Here is a 20,458-nt window from a genome sequence, read left to right as displayed (position 1 = left end):
TGGAAAAAATCCACCCGGCAGGCATATTTTTTAATTGAAGGGGGAAAAATGGTGTGCACCATTTTGCTACGGGTTCCGGGTTGAATGTCATGTTTCCTTGCATGCAGGGCCCGAAATTAACACCCGCCAACCGCCAATGGCGACTAGATTTTGCATTTGGCATGTGACGCTCAGGGGTCTGTCCGCCACGTGGCGGGTAATGTTTGTACCATCACGCTTTGGTGTTGCTGCGGCTTCTCCTCTCCTCTCATCTGCCTGCTGCTGTTTTCAGCTGTGTTGACTTTGCTTCACGCACGCTGTCACTGATGGTGTTCTCTCCCTCCCCCCTTCCCTCTCTCCATCTCAACTGAAATAAATTAACCCCCTGCTGCCTCCCAGGTGCCACAGTACCCTCACTCTCTCTCTCTCCGTTAGGTAAAATGAGAGCTTGCTCTCAAGGGCTTTCCCCTGTATAAATAAAGGTTAAATAAAATAAATAAATAGTATTGTATAGCTGTAGTTTTGTAGTTTAATGTTAGTATTAGCCTATTACTGTAAATGTTTGGTTGTCTTATAGTGTTGTGCTGTTGGTGTTATTAGCATTAGTGTTTGTCTTCATATGAAGTATTAGTATTAATGTTACTGTTAGTGATAGTAGATTTACGTATACGTGACCCAAAAGGCAATTTATTATTTTGGCCGGTAAAAAACATGCTTGGTTCAACATGGTTCAATGCACCACCGTTTCCATTTGAATAAAAGTTCTGCTACTGTACGTGTTGTCGGGGTAATGTGCAGCAGTATTTCCCCTACCATTCTATCTATATATATATATATATATATTGACAGTAATAGAAGATGCCAAATTATTCAAAACAATAAGCATTTTGCTTTTAGGAGCATTGTGCCAGTGTGCGGCGCTGTTCCAAATCATGTCAACGTGTGTCATTGCCTGGGAAAAGCACATCCCATAATACAACCGTTCGCATCGCATCCCATATAATAGTATGATACTTGGTATGCCATTGTTATGATGCGAACAGGTTAGCTAAAAGTTTAGCGTCGCCAGCGAGGGCCCCCACCGTTGGGGTACGTTTCGAAATCCCTCCAGACCTGAAAAGTCTTCTAGGGGAAACACTGTACAGCCATGGAGTTAACTAAATTATACGAACATGGGTTAATGATTACAAATTTCCATTAGACAGCTGAATTCAATCTGAAATGGTCAGAGCAGCAGGAGAAGTAGAAGGAGCTTTTAATTATTATTATATAATATTTATATTTCACTGTTTCTTACATTGACACTTTTTTGCGCTGTGAGAAAAATCTCTGTTCTCTCTGCCTGTCTGTCTCTGTCTGCCTGCCTGTCTGTCTGTCTGTCTGTCTCTGTCTGTCTGCCTGTCTCTGTCTGTCTGTCTCTAGGCTCTTTCACACCGGCCTTGAAAGCCGAAAAATGCACGGAAAATACGATTCGCGCCTCCAATGTGAAAGTCGTGAACGCGCGTTGGTGGATAATTGTTTTACGCCTTTTGTCCCGCCACGGTAGGTAGTAACAGCGCCGGGTTACCTGGCAACCCGCCTCCATTTGAAAGCGTCGTCGCAGCGAGCCGGAAAAGGTGCGAATGGTCAGCTCATTCATAAAAAAATGACAGGGGAAATCACCTCATGTAGCAAGAAAGTGCACGAGTGAAAGTAAAAAAAGTAGCCTATACAATCATGACTGCAGGGACGCCAGGAGGAATGCTCCGTGCGGTTAGGCTTTATGCTCAAACGATGTTGACATTAGTAGGTAAAATTAACGGATATAATAATAAGCTTCAGAGGGCTATAGCTGTCTGTGGCGAGTTGGTCTGCGGAGCAGATGCATGCGTTTTGATATTGAGGCGAGTCCGCCCACCATGCGAGTGGTGCTCGCCTTTCAATCCGGGAGCAGGGGATTTCACCTGAAAGTACACTGCAGCATGGGAATGTGGCCGTGCTGCTTGGCTCTGTGTGAAAGCAATTTCTGTGGCGAGGCTGCGGGCTTTGCGGGACTCCTAAACTGCTTTTTTGCTGCGATCTGTGTGTGAAAGAGCCTTCTGTCTGCCTGCCTGTCTGTCTGTCTGCCTGTCTGTCCGTCTGTCTGTCTGTCTCTGTCCGTCTGCCTGCCTGCCTGCCTGTGTCTGTCTGCCTGTCTGTCTGCCTCTATCTGCCTCTATCTGCCTGCCTGTCTCTGTCTCTCTGTCTCTGCCTGCCTGTCTGTCTGTCTGCCAGCCTGTCTGTTTGCCTGTCTCTGACTGCATGTCTGTCTGTCTGTCTCTGTCTGCCTGTCTCTGTTTGCCTGTCTGTCTCTGTCTGCTTGTCTGCCTGTCTCTGTTTGCCTGCCTGTCTCTGTCTGCCTGTCTGTCTGTCTGCCTGACTGTCGTCTGCTCGTCTTTCTGCTTGTCTCCGTCTGCCTGTGTCGTAAGATAATCCAAAATTAAGATAGAAGGAGTGGTTTAGTACACTCCTCCCTTGTATGTTAATATAGTCTCCACCTCCTCCTTCTTAGTCATTAAATAGGGTGATCAGCCTTGTGACCGGAAGTATGCCAGCTACGAGATTTGGGATGTAGTGGAAGCTTCCATGCGCATGTTTCAGTAATAAATCATGGATTCTTTTAAGCAAATAGAGTTGGTTATTTAGTAAGTAAGAAAATTCGGTAACGCTTTACAATACTGGTGCAAACATGTGCATGAATGCATGCTTAACTCATGATGAATTAAGCCATTAATTGATGCTTACCGCATCATCAACTAATGAAAGGTATGTTTGATGAACACACCGAGTCATATATGAATTACTATTAATTAAGTAGGCTATGCCTATATCATCATAGTTAATTCCTCATCAACACATACATTAACACACTGTGTTCAATAATACCGTAATTCATGTGTTAATTACCACTATTAATGTCACTTTTCCCCAACCAATCTGCATTTTCCTTCCTTCTTAGCTATGTTTTATTCCTGCTGTAATTTGCCCTGTTTTTAATATATGTTCTTATTACGTGAAACTGTTTTTATATGCACTGTAAGGCGACCTTGGGTGTTCTGAAAGGCGCCTCCAAATAAAATGTATTATTATTATTATTAGCCTACTATCGACATCCAGCTCCCTGCAACCGGAACTTTAGCGTTACCAGACCGCAATGCCGATAGCCCACATCAGAACCAGCTGAGCGAGGCGGTGTGCAGCATGTCAGGGACCGGCTGGATCTAACCTCTCCCAGCCATTAGCTTGTTCATCATGGGCATTCCTTCCTCTTCGAAGCTTGGTCCACTGCAGGGACGCAGAACATGTGGCCGGTGTTTTGTGCCTATCTTACCGGGTGTCTACCGCGTTGATACCAGCGGTGGAAATGGGCCATGCACGACCCAGCAGGCCAGCCACCCTCTACCACTACCCAGGCTAAGAGCCTCTCTCCCGGCCCGACACCCAGGGCAGCCCCCCTACTACCACCACCCATCCAGTCGCCTGCACCCGGGAAATCGATTGAGTTTCCCCCGTTGCATAACGAAGACGGGATGCGCTAGCCACGCTCCTCCTTGTCCGAGCTAGCCTGGTAAACCAAATGAAATGTGAGTTCACGTGACGGGCTGGTTTACCAGGCTATGTCCGAGCGACATCTCAGGGAAAACATACTCGACTTCGGGGAAAGAGAGTTCTCTTTGTTTGACCGGTGCCTAGCTGGCTGGAAAGAGGCGTTCGGGGTGCAGCGGAGTCGCCTCTGCTGTTTACGGTAGTTTGTCAGTGGTGGTGGCCTGGCGGAGACACTGGCGCTATATGTATGACTGGGAAGCGTGTGTTTATGGGCGAACTGTGCTGTAGTCTATGATACTATCAGTAGGATATCATTCTGATTACTTGTTACTAGTGTAGTAGTGTAGGCTACGCTATTTTATGGAGGTTCCTCTCGTGGCTCAGGCTGATCGAGTGATTGATGCTTGGTGCTCACGGGTAAACTCAAATTGACAGTAGCCTAAAAGAGCCCATGTGTTTACCCAATCTGTCATCCGCTGCATGTATCTTTGGGATTTGCCCCTGGTAATCCGAAATAGGCTAAAAGCGCACTGTGAGCGTGCTATTTGTTTGACATCCTGACTTGCAACATGTTCTCATATCAGACACCATTGTAGCTGGGCCACTGTCAAGGTAACCACGAGAAAACATATTGTTTCCGGCCAAGACTTTCAGAATAAAAGTCGAAATTCATGTTGTAACCAGCTACGCAGCACTGAGCTCTGCGTGCTTTTATTTTTGATGGCAGGCTGAGGCAACGGAAGTAATTGTTTGTGTGCCATGTCTTTCTTGACACTTATCCTCGTGGTCGAGAGCAACTAGCTGGGTTGCACAAGGTGGTGTTCGTTTTGCAAATATCAACAGCTGCCTCCGTGTTCTTATTCTACAAAGAGTACAAACTGCAAAGAGTCGGTCACAGTGGTGGTGGCAGTGTCGAATGGATACCAATCGCAAGAGGAACGAGCGGGTTTGTTAGAGTTTCAGGTAGCTAGCCGTAGCAATTTAGCTAGCTTGTGGCTTGCTTAGCTAGCTTGTTTGTTGTGTGTGCGTGCATGGTGGAGACCTGTCGCTACAGTCACGTTGGTTCGGGAAGTGAAGAGCAACACAAGTGAAAAAGGACGAGAGCTGGACCCGCCGGAGAGATCGAGCAACGCGGGCCGTGGGGAGGAGAGGGGAGAGGCCAGACTGTTTCCCCCAGCTGATACAGACAAGGGGCACTGGAGAGCGAGTCCTTGCTCCAGGGCAGACTTTGGGGGGACATGTTCACAAACTTGATAAATAAATGTGCTTTTATAACTCCAATGATGGTCTTCACTGATTACCTATATATTTTGAATTGTTCTCATGACTATACTGTATAAAAGTGATTTCATGATCAGCATCAGCTAATGATTTGTGAGGATATCATTATGTCGTGACTTTACAATATGTGGCACAAAACTATTAATTAATACATAAGTATGTTGTGACTTTACTATTTGTGGCACATAACAATTAATTAATACATAAGTATGTCGTGACTTTACTAAATGTGGCACATAACTATTAATTCATACATAATGATATAGGCACTTGTGAGGCACAACACTTAACTCATACATATATATGTGGTTCTTGGCATATAGAGCCTACAAGACATACATCCAGTGTTTGATGTCTGTTGGAGATGCACAGTGGATACAACGTCAGAGAATGTGTTGGAGTTGGTCTGGTTCGGGGCTACTACACGCATAGCCTATATCAGAGCAGCAACATCGGAATGATAGCTACTACAGCTGCTGAAATAGCCGTACCCGGCTAAGAGGTTCTGAAGGGGTCTCGGCCGGAGGTGTGGGACCCAGGCAAGGTGAGGGGCAGGGCGGGTAGGGGTTGGGTGGTGGTAGCCTGGGTAAACCCAGCCCCCAGTGACCTCGACCTGCTCTCAGACAGACCCTGGGCTGCCCTGGGTGTCGGGCCGGGAGAGAGGCTTGGGGGTGGCTGGCCTGCTGGGTCGTGCATTTAGACACCCGGTAAGATAGGCACAAAACACCGGCCACATGTTCTGTGGACCAAGCTTCGAAGAGGAAGGAATGCCCATGATGAACGAGGTAAAATGGCTGGGAGAGGTTAGATCCAGCCGGTCCCTGACACGCTGCACACCGCCTCGCTCAGCTGGTTCGGATTGTGGGCTATCGGCATTGCGGTCTGGTAACGCTAAAGTTCCGGTTGCAGGGAGCCAGATGTCGATAGTGGTAATTAACACATGAATTACGGTATTATTGAACACAGTGTGTTAATGTATGTGTTGATGAGGAATTAACTATGATGATATAGGCATAGCCTACTTAATTAATAGTAATTCATATATGACTCGGTGTGTTCATCAAACATACCTTTCATTAGTTGATGATGCGGTAAGCATCAATTAATGGCTTAATTCATCATGAGTTAAGCATGCATTCATGCACATGTTTGCACCAGTACTGTAAAGTGTTACCGAAAATTCTTACAACAGTTGGTGCCGAAATCCGGTCCGGAGGAGGGACGTGTGAAGTGTGTTTGCCGCCTGGGAGCAGTGAAAAACACAGTCGACAAAGGAGGCCTATTTGGGGCCTGCTCACTGCTTCGAGGAGACAGACGGACAGAGATGGATAAAATTTAGGGTAAGTTGCCTATTTGCTTTTAAAAGTCTGCGGTTGATTGTGAAAGAAGATATCTAGGATGTAATTTCAGTCTAATTGGTTTTGTGTGAGCTATTTGTGTTTGTAAGCCTCAGGGAATTATTATTAAGCATTTGGGATGTGATAACTTTGGGAGTTAGATTATTTTGATAAGAACTTTGGGAGTTAGATGTTCAATACATCGATAATCTGTATTGAAGCCTGGAAAATTAAAAAAAGAAGTCGTTGATTGCCCGACTGCCAGGATTGGAACCGCGCGCGATATAAATAAATGAATTACGTAGACGCTGACCTAGTGACTCGAAGAGTACTGAGGGAGAAGCGGATGAGGGTGCCTGGAACAGGGCCCAGCAAAGACGGAGAGATTTTGGAAACTGCACACTCTGATAAGATATTGATATTAGATCCAAAATTGAATCAGACGGAGGCAGACAGACGAAACGTACAGAATTCGAGCAAAAGTTCTGAATCATTTTTGAGAAGTGGTCAGTCTTGGGTATGTGTCTGAGAGCCTAATGTGCCCAATGATCTCCTGGAAAATTGAAAGATTTGAACCTCAGAGGAGGGATAGAGATAGTTTGGGGAGCTATATATGAGAAAGAAACATTTGGGATGTATAAAACATTTGGGATGTAGCTGTAATAGACAGACTCGGGGTTTGTAAATTAGATTTGGGATCTAGAAACTTGGGGTTTTAAAATATTGATTAAATTTGATTGAGAGGCAACTTAGGGAGTTTTATAATGCTCACAATAGGATATTTGGGATATAGGAACTGATCTATATTGGAATAGATAATAGCATATTTGTATAAGTGCACGTGTGTAGGACTGTCCATGAATGTGTGGTGTGTTTGCAAACTGTGTGTGTGTGTGAAATATGTTTGACTGGGCTGGTTCCAGACAAACAGAGAGAAAAAGAATTTAACAGGGAGAAAGTTTCACTTGTGTATTGAGATGGGAGCTAAGCTCAGCCGTGTGGCCTCTCGCAAGACAAAGGAGGAGACAGGTACTCCACTGAGTGGGGGTAGGGTCACGCCAGAGGATGCTTGCAGGAAAGAGTTAGACAAATTAACTTTAGATAATGGACAACAAAACTGTCAAAAACCATGGACAGCCGCTGAGTTACATAGCATAGTTAACAACTTCCCTTCACCTGATAAACATCCCACAGAATATATGGCAAAATTGCACACTATGTGCCATTGTTATAATCCCACTCCGGACGATTTACAACAGGTAATTACTGCAATGTTTCTGAATAAATATGACAATTTGCTGACAGACATGGAAATTCCAAGTATTGACAGCTGGACACCTACAGATACGAGAGAGTCTTGTATAGCACGATTAGGGGGAGCTATTGATAGGTATAATAAAAGCAATGCTTGTTTATCTAAAATCACCCAATGTAAACAATATACAGCAGAATCAGTAATAGAATATATACAGAGATTTGAGAATGTCTGGCAAATCAATAATACACTAGGACAGGGGCAAGGCATGCCATTTCAAATCCATTGCTTTGTGAATAACCTGGAACCCCGCCTTTCAAAGCATCTGAAAGCAGTTATGCTTAACTGGGAAACATCAGACTTTATGGAGGTTCAACTTAGCGCTATTAGGATAGAAGGGCAGGGCGCTTATCAGAGACGGCAGAGCCTTTACTATGCAAATGCATGGCAGCAGGATGACCAGAGGAGGGGGACAGAGAAAGGTCACAGGAGGGGGCCAGCAAGCAGCAAGAGAAAGGACTGTTGTTTTGTCTGCGGGAGAGGGGGACACTGGGCGCGTGAGTGTTTAAATGACAATAGGAAGACCGGGCATTGGCAACGGGCGTGCCCAACACACACTCGAAGACCCAACACATACTCCAATAAAGTTTAAAGAGACTACGGCTCAGCTTTAGCAAGGAAAAATGGGAAGTGGAAAGATATGAATGTCAAGTAATTTGATTTAAAATGTGTCAGTTTGTGGCGCCGGGGTTGAGAGGAATGAGAATGAATGTAGGCCTTAATCTTTTACCTTTTATTTTATTGTATTGTATATATTATGTGATTTGTTTGATATGAGATGAGTTAATCAAGTTGATAGTAAGCTATGAAATGTAAATTAATGTTACAAAATTAAGCAAATTGGTTAGTCCACAGTGCAAGGATGGATATAATGTATTGTCTGTAAAGATCATTAACATGAAACTCTATTTTCTGTTGAAAGCAGGATCAGAGGATAAGAGGAACCAGGTGGTGGATATGCAACGAAAGAGCATGAAGTCACAATAATAGTTGTAACTAGGCTTAATGAAAACTTTATTTCCTAATTTCCTTATAGAGAGAACATTCTAAATTAAATTTCAAGCATGACTGTAACTTTGCATGTAAGTCACCACAGGTAAGGATCAAAAAGTCACCTTCTCTTCAATCATGGCATTTACATTCATGACCTGAGGGGGGAAAGAGCATTTGGCATTTGGTGTTGGTTGAAGACAAAGGAGGAACTCGGTTAAGAAGGTATCATTTAAGTCACAAGAGGGTCAAGGAAAGAAGAAGTTTTGAGCACAAACCTTGACGTAAAGTAAGAATGGGGCAAGTTAAATCCATAGGTTGTAACCATTGATTGAATGTTAAATTTAATTAGATTAAAATTGTATTATATGTGACCCAAGTAAAAGCATTGCTGCATTAGCTAAAATAATATGCATGTAAACTTTGAGAGTGATTTCTCAAAATGAAGTCAAGCCTTGGGAAATATTTCTGTATGATTATTAGGGGTCCAAGCACGAAGTGCGTGGATCCCTATTGTATCTGTTCCGTTTATTATTATTTTTCATATTCTCCGCTAAAACAGTATGCACGGCAACAACCGTAAGGGGTACAGTAGCCAGACTTTGCACATAGGTTGGAAATGTGCCCCACTACTCAGAGACAAAAAATTAGCCATATTGACCAGATGGTGGCGCTATAACAGACCATTTCACGTATTGGACCATAACTGCTGAACCGTGAGGCGTAGAATCAAAATTCCACATCTGCTGGATTCCCTGGATCAATACGCATCTATCCATATAGACCACGCCCATTTAAGTCTGCTAGATTTTCCGCCATCTTGGACTTTCTCAAAAAAAAAAAAAACGAACTCGTCCTAGGCCATTTGCCCGAATGAGCCCAAACATTTTGTGTGTCATCTCTGGACTTCCCTGATTAAAAATCTTAGAAAGAATTTGGATACGTGAAACCGTCTTGAAATGATAAATGTTTAAACTTTTGTGTATTTACTTTTGTTCTTTTCCTGCCCTAAAAGTGTGTGGATCTCAGAAACCATACACCCCCCATCACCCAAACTTTCCACACAGGTTCACGACATCACCCACTACTCAGAGTAAAAAAATTACACCAATCCACCAGATGGTGGCGCTATAACAGCCAACCACCACTACTACTGCCGCTGCTGCTACTACTACTACTACTATTCTTAGTACTTCTGCTGCTACTATTGCTACCACTCCCACTACTACCAACACTACTACTACTACTATTACTACTACTGCTACTACTACTACTACTAGTACTGCTTGGAAACCGTCAGGTCACCGGATCTACACACACACACACACACACACACACACGCGCGCACACACACACACACGCGCACACACACACACACGTACACACACGCACACACATATACACCACACCTGCACCTAATTCTGGACTGATCACCACACACCTGCACTTAAGATGCTAATCAGCCTCTACACTCAGTGTGTGTCCGTTACTGCAGTAGAGGCTGTGTTGGTGTTTCAGTTGGTGTTTATCCTCCCTTCAGATGCATTATTAAGTAAGTTGTAGTTTTGTTAGCCATTGTTGAATTGCCATTCCAAGCCATCCTGATCTTAAAGGTGAATTGCATATGTTTTTCTCTTTAGCCATGGTTAAAATATATTGTTTATTGTTTGTTTGATTGTTATATTGTTTTTTATTGCTAAACATACTACTTCCTATGACTATTTTGTCTGTTTGCACACGCACACGCACACGCACACACGCACACACACGCGCACACGCACACGCACACGCACACTAAAATGGCCACCACTGGTGTACTTCATCTCCCAGAGTGCTTCACTCACTCACTTGTGGATTGTGCCATGTGGGTGGGGAGATGGGTGGAGCTATGGCTATAAAATAAGTGCAAAACTTGCCCCAAACCCCAGTCTGCTGCTACAGAGGTGCTGTGAGCCAGTCCAACTCATGCTGACCTTAAAGGTGAATTGCATATGTTTTTTTCTTTAGCATGGTTAAAATATATTGTTTATTGTTGCTTTAATTGATTGTTACATTGTTTGTTTATTGCTAATTTGATGTCATTTGGATTGCTTGTTAACATTGTGTATTTGGGTAAATAATTCTGTTTGTGTTCTTATCCACAGACAACATGCTGATTGCCTCACTGTCACTTTTGATGTTGGGAAAATAAAATCACCCTGCACCTTGTCCTGCTGTGTGCCTGCCATCTTTCCTTGTGGTTTTATCTGGGTCCAGTGCTGAGGGGTCACATTGCCCTCACCTGTTCATAGGTGTGACACGCATTAACCGCTCATCCTGGCTGATATTTTACCACATGTTGAGCAGAGTTGCTTTAACTTAAGAACACATAATTTGATAATTGTAAACCCAGTTCACCAATGTTTACACTGCAAAATGTATCACCAATGTATTTTACATGAAACAGAAGTTGGCGGGCTTGTAATCCTGCAGTGTGACTGACATCAATCTGAGCCAATCAGAGTTGGGCTGTGGTCAGGCTCTGTACCAGGTGCACTGAATCACTGATGAATGGAGATGGTGCAAGACAGTTGGCAGTATAGAGGGAACGTTTTTTAACATCCAATTCAACTTATCTTTGAAACCTGCTGAATGAAACCTCCAAAAGCCAAATCCGTGAGTTTAAAGGGAGGTTTACACAATCTGAAATATATTTTCAATGTTATGTAAAGGGAGGTATGAAGGTAATTTGAAGTGACGGCAATGTGTTGTGATTTGAAATGTATTCCTATCTTGTGTTTTAATTAAAGCCAACTGAGATGTTAGTTTTGGCCTTAAAGGGACACTCCACCGGAAACAATGCTTATTTATTTTGCACATCTCGCACATCCGAAAACAGTTTAGCAGGCATTCATTTAGTTGGACACTTATTGAGTTGATTTGTGAAAGGTATAGTTTGGTTTATTTGAAGTGGGGTACTATGCGGTACTTGCATGCAGTCGGTGTACTGGGTAAAGCACTCTGGACGCATCACACACAGAGATAGAACTGTACTCTAACCACAACAGGCACAGAGCTGTCTGCTGAGTGAAGTTGACCATGAGCAAAAACATAGAAAAAACAAATACATAGAATGCTTCCATACTGCTCAGCTGGTGTAATCAAACTCTCCACAAGCCCTGAGATGCCAAGTTGACTTGAAAATGTCATTTACACCCTGATTCTAGCTTAAATGTTCACTGTAGCAAGGTTGTACCTTAGTTGGTGTAATTCAGCCGCTAGCTCCAGTGCACATTGCCACACACATATACACCTATATACACACACACACACACACATATACTCACACATATACACACACATATATACACACACACATATACACGCTTACACACATATACACTAACACTACTATTACTACTGCTACTACTGCTTGAACCCGGTCAGGTCACCAAATCTCAACCAAACTTTGTGCACTTGTGCACATACCAACTCTGATTAAATGTGCAATTCAGTGTCTATATTATCTGACATACACCCCCCAAGTCACCGGAAGCTTGGACCCCGCATCGCCGCTTGCGGCTATATTTTTGATTATTTTCATGATTTTCTATTCTATTTTATTTTATTTTATTGTATTTTATTTTATGTTTCATTTCTATCATATAACCTGCTGTATATTGTAGATTAGTTGTTATGTTGGAGAGTCAATCACCCTAGGGAGTGTTAGAATTGCACCACGAGGTACATTTAGGACGAAACATGTCTTGTAGGCTCGCCAAGTATTTTTCCCTAGACCGGGGTTTTTCCCTACAAGTTCATGATTAGATTATAGTTAAAATACCTATTTGCGTCTTTTTTCCTCACCCTAGTAAGAAAGAGGGGAGGGTATTTGGCCAGATATGGCACCTTGATTTGTGACGTCTGATGTGGGACAATAGGGCTTGAGGGTAGAGGTTATAAATCTTGGTATTTATAACAGAGTCTTTCCAAGCTACTTGGAGCTTGGGCATCAGGCCTCATGAATTAAGCCGGAAGAATAGCTAGGCTTCATATTAGATTAAATGTTACATTATGCAGAAAAATGTAACTACAATGTGGTGATTGATTTTCATAGAGAGGAACGATCAGAAGTGGGATTTTGACAGACGGAAGCAAGTGGACTTTCAACTGATGAGACTTGTGACTTAAATTAACTTACGGTACTGTTAAGATATGCAGAAACTGAGATTTGTATTTGACATAGGTTAATATAAAGTTATTAGGAAGCTTTGGGGCAGCCAAGCACTTCTCACTTATGAAATACATTACTATAATACCTATGAACCTGGAGGGTTGCATAGAGACCTTTGTAATACCCTATTTCATTGAGAAGTGCATCGTTGTGTCAGTCAAAAATAATGTTAAGGTAACCAAAGGATTTGACAAGAACGAGACCTGATTCTGAGACTGAACAGAAAAAATTGGAGAATGACTTAAGCTTAGAATAGGAATTAAAGACACTTTAAGGTGCAACTGGACTAAATTTGATCTACCATATATAATGACTTGGTCCCACCTCTGATCAATAAATTAGATGTAGAGGATTTCATCTAATACACAACTGTTAGCTATAGGTTTCAACAGGTACAAATACACTTTTTGTACTAGGTAGCAGGAGGAGGGTCCGCTATCTTCCATTCTTTGTATATATCACTGTATTAGTGTATAATAATGGTCCACTGTATTGATTGTGTTATTAGCTGTGTATTGTAATTTTGGAACTTATGTTCTAATGAACAAGAGGGAGGAATTGTCGTAAGATAATCCAAAATTAAGATAGAAGGAGTGGTTTAGTACACTCCTCCCTTGTATGTTAATATAGTCTCCACCTCCTCCTTCTTAGTCATTAAATAGGGTGATCAGCCTTGTGACCGGAAGTATGCCAGCTACGAGATTTGGGATGTAGTGGAAGCTTCCATGCGCATGTTTCAGTAATAAATCATGGATTCTTTTAAGCAAATAGAGTTGGTTATTTAGTAAGTAAGAAAATTCTTACAACACCTGTCTCTGTCGTCTGCCTGTCTCTCTGCTTGCCTCGTGTCTGTCTGCCTGGCGGTCTGACTGACTGATGTTTATTTAGCTTTTTTAGGGGTCCAAGCACGAAGTGCGTGGATCCCTATTGTATCTGTTCCGATTTTTTTTTTTCTTCTTCTCCGGTAAAACTGTATGTACAGCAGAAACTGTAAGGCTCAGCATAGCCAGACTGGGCACATAGATTGTAAATGTGCCTCACTACTCAGAAACAAAAAATGACCCATATCGGCCAGATGGTGGCGCTATAACAGACCATTTCGCGTTATGGTCCATATCTTCTGAACCGTGAGGCGTAGAATCAAAATTCCACTTCGGCTGTATTCCCTGGATCAATACGCATCTATCCATATAGGCCACGCCCATTTGCGTGTGCCTAGATTTTCCGCCATCTTGGACTTTCTCAAAAAAAAAAAAAACGAACTCGTCCTAGGCCATTTGCCCGAATGAGCGCAAACTTTTTGTGTGTCATCTCTGGACTTCCCTGATTTAAAAACTTAGAAAGAATTTGGATACGTGAAACCGTCTTGAAATGATAAATGTTTAAACTTTTGTGTATTTACTTTTGTTCTTTTCCTGCCCTAAAAGTGTGTGGATCTCAGAAACCATACACCCCCCATCACCCAAACTTTCCACACAGGTTCACGACATCACCCACTACTCAGAGTAAAAAAATTACACCAATCCACCAGATGGTGGCGCTATAACAGCCAATTTCACGTTTGTCGGTCCATAACTTCTGAACTGCGAGCTGTAGAATCAAAATTCCACATCTACTGGTTTCCCTGGAGCATCATGTATCTAACCCACTAGGCCACGCCCATTTCTGTGTGGTAGATTTTCCGCCATTTTGAATTTGATCAAAAACCTACTTTTGCGAGCTCCTCCTAGACCGTTTGGCCAAATCACACAAAACTTTTTCTGGGTCATCTATGGACTACCCCGACCTAAGGTTAGTAAAGGATTTTGGATACGTGAAACCGTTTTGAAATGATAAATCTCGAAACTTTTAATGAAACACACGCCAACACTAAATTGCCCACAACTCATTAACCGGTCAATTACAACTACTGCTGCTACTACTGCTACCACTCCCACTACTACCAACACTACTACTACTACTATTACTACTTCTGCTACTATTACTACTACTACTACTACTACTACTGGAAGTTGGAATGTAGCATTTTGGGTGGGGTTAATGTGTTTTGGGGTTCTGCATCTGCTGTAGTATAATACATAGTTGGTTTAGATGTCACACAGTAATGCCCGATCCACAAAGACTTGACACCCACGTTTGAATAAAAACAAGTTTATGCCATAATAAGGTTACATCCGTGCCTTGTCATTGCTGTGGAAGGATGGTGTAGGGGTAAAGTAGCAGACACCAAAGCTGGAGGTCCTGGGTTCAAACCACGGCCAGGTAACGGTTTTATTTTTTGAAAATGTAGAATAAAGGTTAATCTGGATATAATTATGTATAACGCTGCTGAATACACACTGTGTACATAGCAGAATAACTGAATATGCCTATTTATGGTAACGTCATATTTTGACGTCCTCTTGACATTCCTGTGTAGATGTCTAAATGATCCCCAAATCGGCTGTGATTTGGCCTAGTCCTGGACGTCACTGAAAGATGATATCAGAACATCATCATGATGTAATTGTGTTTGCTGGGAGCCTTCTTTCAGATAAATGAAAGGAAAAACATTCCAATACATTATTGTGTCTTCAGATGTGAAAGGTCCAAAAAGAGAATTAAATCTGAATTATCCTTGTGACTCATGTGTCCAGCTCAGTGGCCTTGTGGTCTGAATGTCCGCCCTGAGACTGGGAGGTCGTGAGTTCGATCCCCGGCCGAGTCATAGCAAAGACTATAAAAATGAGACCCATTTGCCTCCCTGCTTGGCACTCAGCATCAAAGGGTTGGAATTGGGGGGTTAGATCACCATATGATTCCCGAGCGTGGCGCACGCTGCCGCTCACCGCTCCCCCAGGGGATGGGTCAAATGCGGAGAACAAATTTCACACATTGTGGGACTTTACCTTTACTTTACTTCCATTGTAACAGCACAACCCACACCAATTAGTTCAAACACCTCCATTCAGGGCAGACTTTTAATGTAAAGTGGTGGATTATGTGTGTAATACAGACATGTCCTTAATGGTAAATGGACTGCATGACAAGCTGCAATGCAGGGTGCTGGCTATAGTCATCAAAAGCAATTTCAGGGATAAAACCATCAACGTTCTGTAGTGGACGCCACTATGCCCTATGGTTTGATGTGTGTGTGGGAAAGACTCAATGACAACTGAAAATTCTGATTTCAGAACACAAAAGCTCCATCATGAGACAAGAACTAACCTCTCCTGTTGCAAAACACGTTCTTGAACACAGCCACGCAATCTCCAGCTAACATTTCCAAGATATTGAAAAAGTTCATGAAACACCGCAAAATAAGGAGGCAACATGTGGGGTTTTAATTACTATTACTGACTTAACTGTCTGAAGTTGAAAATTGTTCATCCCACATGGGGTTTGAACTTTGAGCCACAATAGTCTTTAGTTAGCATAAGTCATGAGCTTTACCAAGTGAGCTATCCAGACTGTTGTATTTAACTTTGTAGACCATATTATGTATCTGCAGAGCCAGAGAAGTACTTGTCGTATTGACAGTATGTTCTACCCAAATACCACTTTCTGTCCAGATACTTAAAGGGATATTGTACACAAAAACTGCTTTCTATCCAAGTACTACTTCAAGTTTCAAGACATCACCCACTACTCAGAGGAAAAAATTACACCAATCCACCAGATGGTGGCGCTATAACAGCCAACCACCACTACTACTGCTGCTGCTGCTACTACTACTACTACTATTGGCTACTAGTGGCGGCTGTGGCTCAGGAGGTAGAGCGGGTTGTCCACTAATTAGAAGGTTGGTGGTTCGTTCCCCGGCTCCTCCAGTCCGCACGTCGAAGTGTCCTTGGGCAAGACACTGAACCCCAAATTGCTCCCGATGGCTGTGCCAGCACCCTGCGTGGCAGCTGGCCGCCTTCGGTGTGTGAATGGGTGAATGTAGGCACATTGTAAAGCGCTTTGGATAAAAGCGCTATATAAATGCAGTCCATTTACCATTTACTATTCTTAGTACTTCTGCTGCTACTACTGCTACCACTCCCTCTACTACCAACACTATTACTACTACTGCTACTACTACTACTACTAGTACTGCTTGGAAACCGTCAGGTCACCGGATCTCAACCAAACTTTGTTTACTTGTGCACATACCAAGTCTGAATAAATGTGCACTATCTGACATATACCCCCCAAGTCACCGGAAGCTTGGACCCCGCATCGCCGCTTGCGGCTATATTTTATTATTATTATTCTTTATTTTCTCAGTGGTAATTTCTAGAATTCATTGACAATGAATAATAATCTTAACTACGGTATTCATTAATAGCGTTATTAGTTCAAGAAAGCAGCCTGTTGAGTAGGCTAGGCTACCCCTGCATCAGATCGGTGCCAAATCGGTGCACAATCCACAGAAAAGGCCATTTTCATTCCAGCTCAAAAAAAGAATCAATATATCGGCTGCCATATCGGTCATCTGTGAATTTTCCCCCTCTAAAAATGGTATCAGTCACAAAAATCCCATCCCAGTCGGGCTCTAGTTTTTAATGAAAGAAAAACTGTTGGTGTTACCTTGCTAAAGTCCTTGTCTTGTTAATAGGTACCTCAACTGTAGTTCTTGTAGTACTTCACCTTTCTCCAATTTTCCCATTATTGAAAATTCAGAGCAGAAATTTTCCAGTCCAGGCCCACTCGGTACTTACCTTGCTGTACCAGTTAAGGCAGGGCTGCACCACATCAGGATCTTCAATGCCATGCAGCTCAATGTACCAGATGCTGAAGTTAAAACTTGGACCCCAGGACATCAGAGGCACTGAGGCGAAAAACAAGACGGAGAGACAGAGACGGAGACAGAGAGAGCGAGAGAGAGAGAGAAACAAGATGGAGAGAGAGACCGAGAGAGAGAAAGTGAGGACAGAATGAGAAGACAGTTGTTTATTTGTATGTTTTTACTATGACTGCGCACTTAAAACTCTATAATCAGAAATGTCAGTCGTCACAGTTAATAAACATACAGTTAATAAACATAGTTAAACACAGTTAATAAACACAGTTAATAAACATAGTTAATAAACACAGTTAATAAACATAGTTAATAAACATACAGTTAATAAACACAGTTAATAAACAGTTAATAAACATAGTTAATAAACATACAGTTAATAAACACAGTTAATAAACAGTTAATAAACATACAGTTAATAAACAGTTAATAAACATACAGTTAATAAACATACAGTTAATAAACATAGTTAATAAACACAGTTAATAAACATAGTTAATAAACATACAGTTAATAAACAGTTAATAAACATACAGTTAATAAACATAGTTAATAAACATAGTTAATAAACACAGTTAATAAACATACAGTTAATAAACATACAGTTAATAAACATACAGTTAATAAACACAGTTAATAAACATACAGTTAATAAACATAGTTAACACATTCACTGCCAGCCGTTTTTCAATACTGTAGTTAGCTTCTGCCAGAGGGTTTTTTTGAGGATTCTGGCTCATTTTACAAGAGCCGAGGATTCTTTTCTGCTTGGATTTTGTGAACACAAAGTTCACAAAAGTACTAATAGAATGTGTGCTTTCTCTGTCTAAAAGAGTTAGTTTGTAGAGTTAGTAGTTATGTAGATATTAGCCGTTGAGTACAGCATGGTTTCAGAGATTTTCAGAGAGTTTTGAGATAAATGGATTTTTAGAACCACCTCATGTGCCTGTGATTATGGGTGCCCTTGAGCAAGTCTGTATACTGTATTGTGTGTGTGTGTGTGTGTGTGTGTGTGTGTGTGTGTGTGTGTGTGTGTGTGTGTGTGTGTGTGTGTCCAAACTCCTCCCTCCGTAGGTCTGGTGGCTTTGCAGTGTTTTGTCACAGGCGAGTTTCTGTTGCCTCACAGATCCCAAAAAAAGACAGGGGAATCGCAGGAGCGGGGAAGGGGAGAGGAGAGGCGAGGGGGGGGGGGGTTAGACACGGGAGAGAAATTCCTTCGCGATCCCCTTCTTCCAATCTTGAGGCGCGCTCTCGGTGTGCTGCTGCTGCTGCTGCTGCTGCTCGTCTGTGCTGCTGCTGATGGCTCCGCGGCCGCTCTCGGGCGAGTCTGGATTACTGTAAAACGGGCTCGTTCGTTACTTGGGGTGTCGGTTGAGAGCTTTGATGAAGCTTTTGCGATTCTGGTCTTATTTATGCTCAAAGGTACTCGAGTGTGTGTGTGTGCGCGCGCGTGTGTGTGTGTGTGTGTGTGTGTGTGTGTGTGTGTGTGTGTGTGTGTGTGTGTGTGTGTGTGTGTGTGTGTGTGTGTGTGTGAAATCGAAAGCGTTTTCGCCCAGCCATTTCCTTGAGAATGGATTCCTCCCGCGGCTGTTTTTGGTTGGCTTTCTCTCTGTCGGGAGAGCACTGTCGCCACTTAGTTGGTCGGTAAAATAGATTACCGTAAATTTCGGACTATAAGCCGCGGCTTTTTCCCCGTTTTTTGGCCCTGCGGCTTATATAACGGTGCGGCTTATCTATGGATTTTTTCGAAAAAAAAACGGAATTCTCTCTTTTTTAGCACTCTTTCTAACTATAAATCCACTTCTGTTTTAATTTCCTCTCTTGCCCTCTTTTCACCACACCGCGGACACTGTGTGCACTGTAAAAAAAAACACAGGTGGTGTTGTGTTATGTTGTTTTGTTGAAATGTTAATAAATGGGAGCTTCCTCAAACAGCCATCTCTTTCCCGACAATCCCCTCTGTGCATGAACCCTTACATATGGTAATTAAACATTAAAACACAATAAAAAAAAAAAAAAAAAAAAAAAAAAAAACATTAACTCATTGAATGCCATGGACGGACATGTTCGTCATTTCAATTAGTAACGTAGAGTGCCAAGGACGGACATGTTCGTCAATTGCGTTTTTTGACGGTGGGGCGTCGATCAAAGCCTTCTGCCTCTCCTGTACAAATATTATAGCTATTGGAGGTCTATAACCTATTTTACAGAACCCTTAGGTGGCGACAGTGCTCTCCAGGTTAACAGAAAGGCAGAGAAAAACAGAGAATAAGTCATTGAGGAAACGGAAATCACATCGCATCCGTATGCATCGATATGCATGAAGCGTTTTAACGTTAGATGTGCCTGCAACAGGCAGCAGCCAATCTGCTCCCACAATTGAGGTCCTCCACTGCTGCGACAGCCCATTCGCATGATCATCGTTATTATTCTCAACTGGAAGCATACAGTAGTAGCCGGTGACAAACACACGCGGAAAAAGCTGGATGTCGCCGCGCACCCTTCACAGTGCAGTCAGAGCAAACTCAGCAGAGAGCCACCTCCCATACAGGGAGGAGTGTGCAGTTGAGGCGAGGCGAGGCGGGGCGGGGCGGGGGGGGGGGGGGGGGGGGGGGGGGGGAGAGCAGCACACAGCCACACAACACCCAGACAGACCCAGGCAGCAGGACAGGGTTGGCAAACGCAAGCCAGAATATCCGATGCCCACCAGCAGCAAGAAGCTGCAACCAGCAACGCACGCAGGGGCCAGCTAAAATAACCATATATATATGGTTGCAGCTAAAAATATTATTCTGCCAAACAAAATTCCCTGGCCTAAACTGTTTTATTGAAGGAAATTATTTTTGAGGTGTGACTACATTAGAAAAGATTAGCTTCAGAGTCAGTCATGTGCTTGAAATGTTTAATTTCACAAAAGGCCAATTATCTCAGCTTCTAGGAAAAAATTACTGTTTTTGGATGAATCAAGCTATCTTCTCCGGCTCATAACTAAAGAACGGAAAATGGGATCAATAAAC

General features: G+C 42.7%; 1 protein-coding gene across 2 annotated transcripts in view; it reads right to left on the bottom strand.

Annotated features, from left to right (window-relative positions):
- Positions 1–20,458, bottom strand: part of mkln1 (muskelin 1, intracellular mediator containing kelch motifs) — a 118,884-nt gene that overhangs the window by 79,838 nt on the left and 18,588 nt on the right. For both annotated transcript variants that reach the window (XM_083660467.1, XM_083660468.1), the window contains exon 5: positions 17,362–17,471. In XM_083660467.1, coding sequence (XP_083516593.1) covers positions 17,362–17,471 — 110 coding nt within the window. The remainder of the gene's footprint in view (positions 1–17,361; positions 17,472–20,458) is intronic.

Source organism: Poromitra crassiceps (assembly GCF_964638095.1).
Source record: "Poromitra crassiceps genome assembly, chromosome: 2".
Classification (NCBI taxonomy): domain Eukaryota; kingdom Metazoa; phylum Chordata; class Actinopteri; order Beryciformes; family Melamphaidae; genus Poromitra; species Poromitra crassiceps.
Note: the sequence above shows the minus strand (reverse complement) of the source record. Positions and strands in the feature narration are given on the sequence as shown.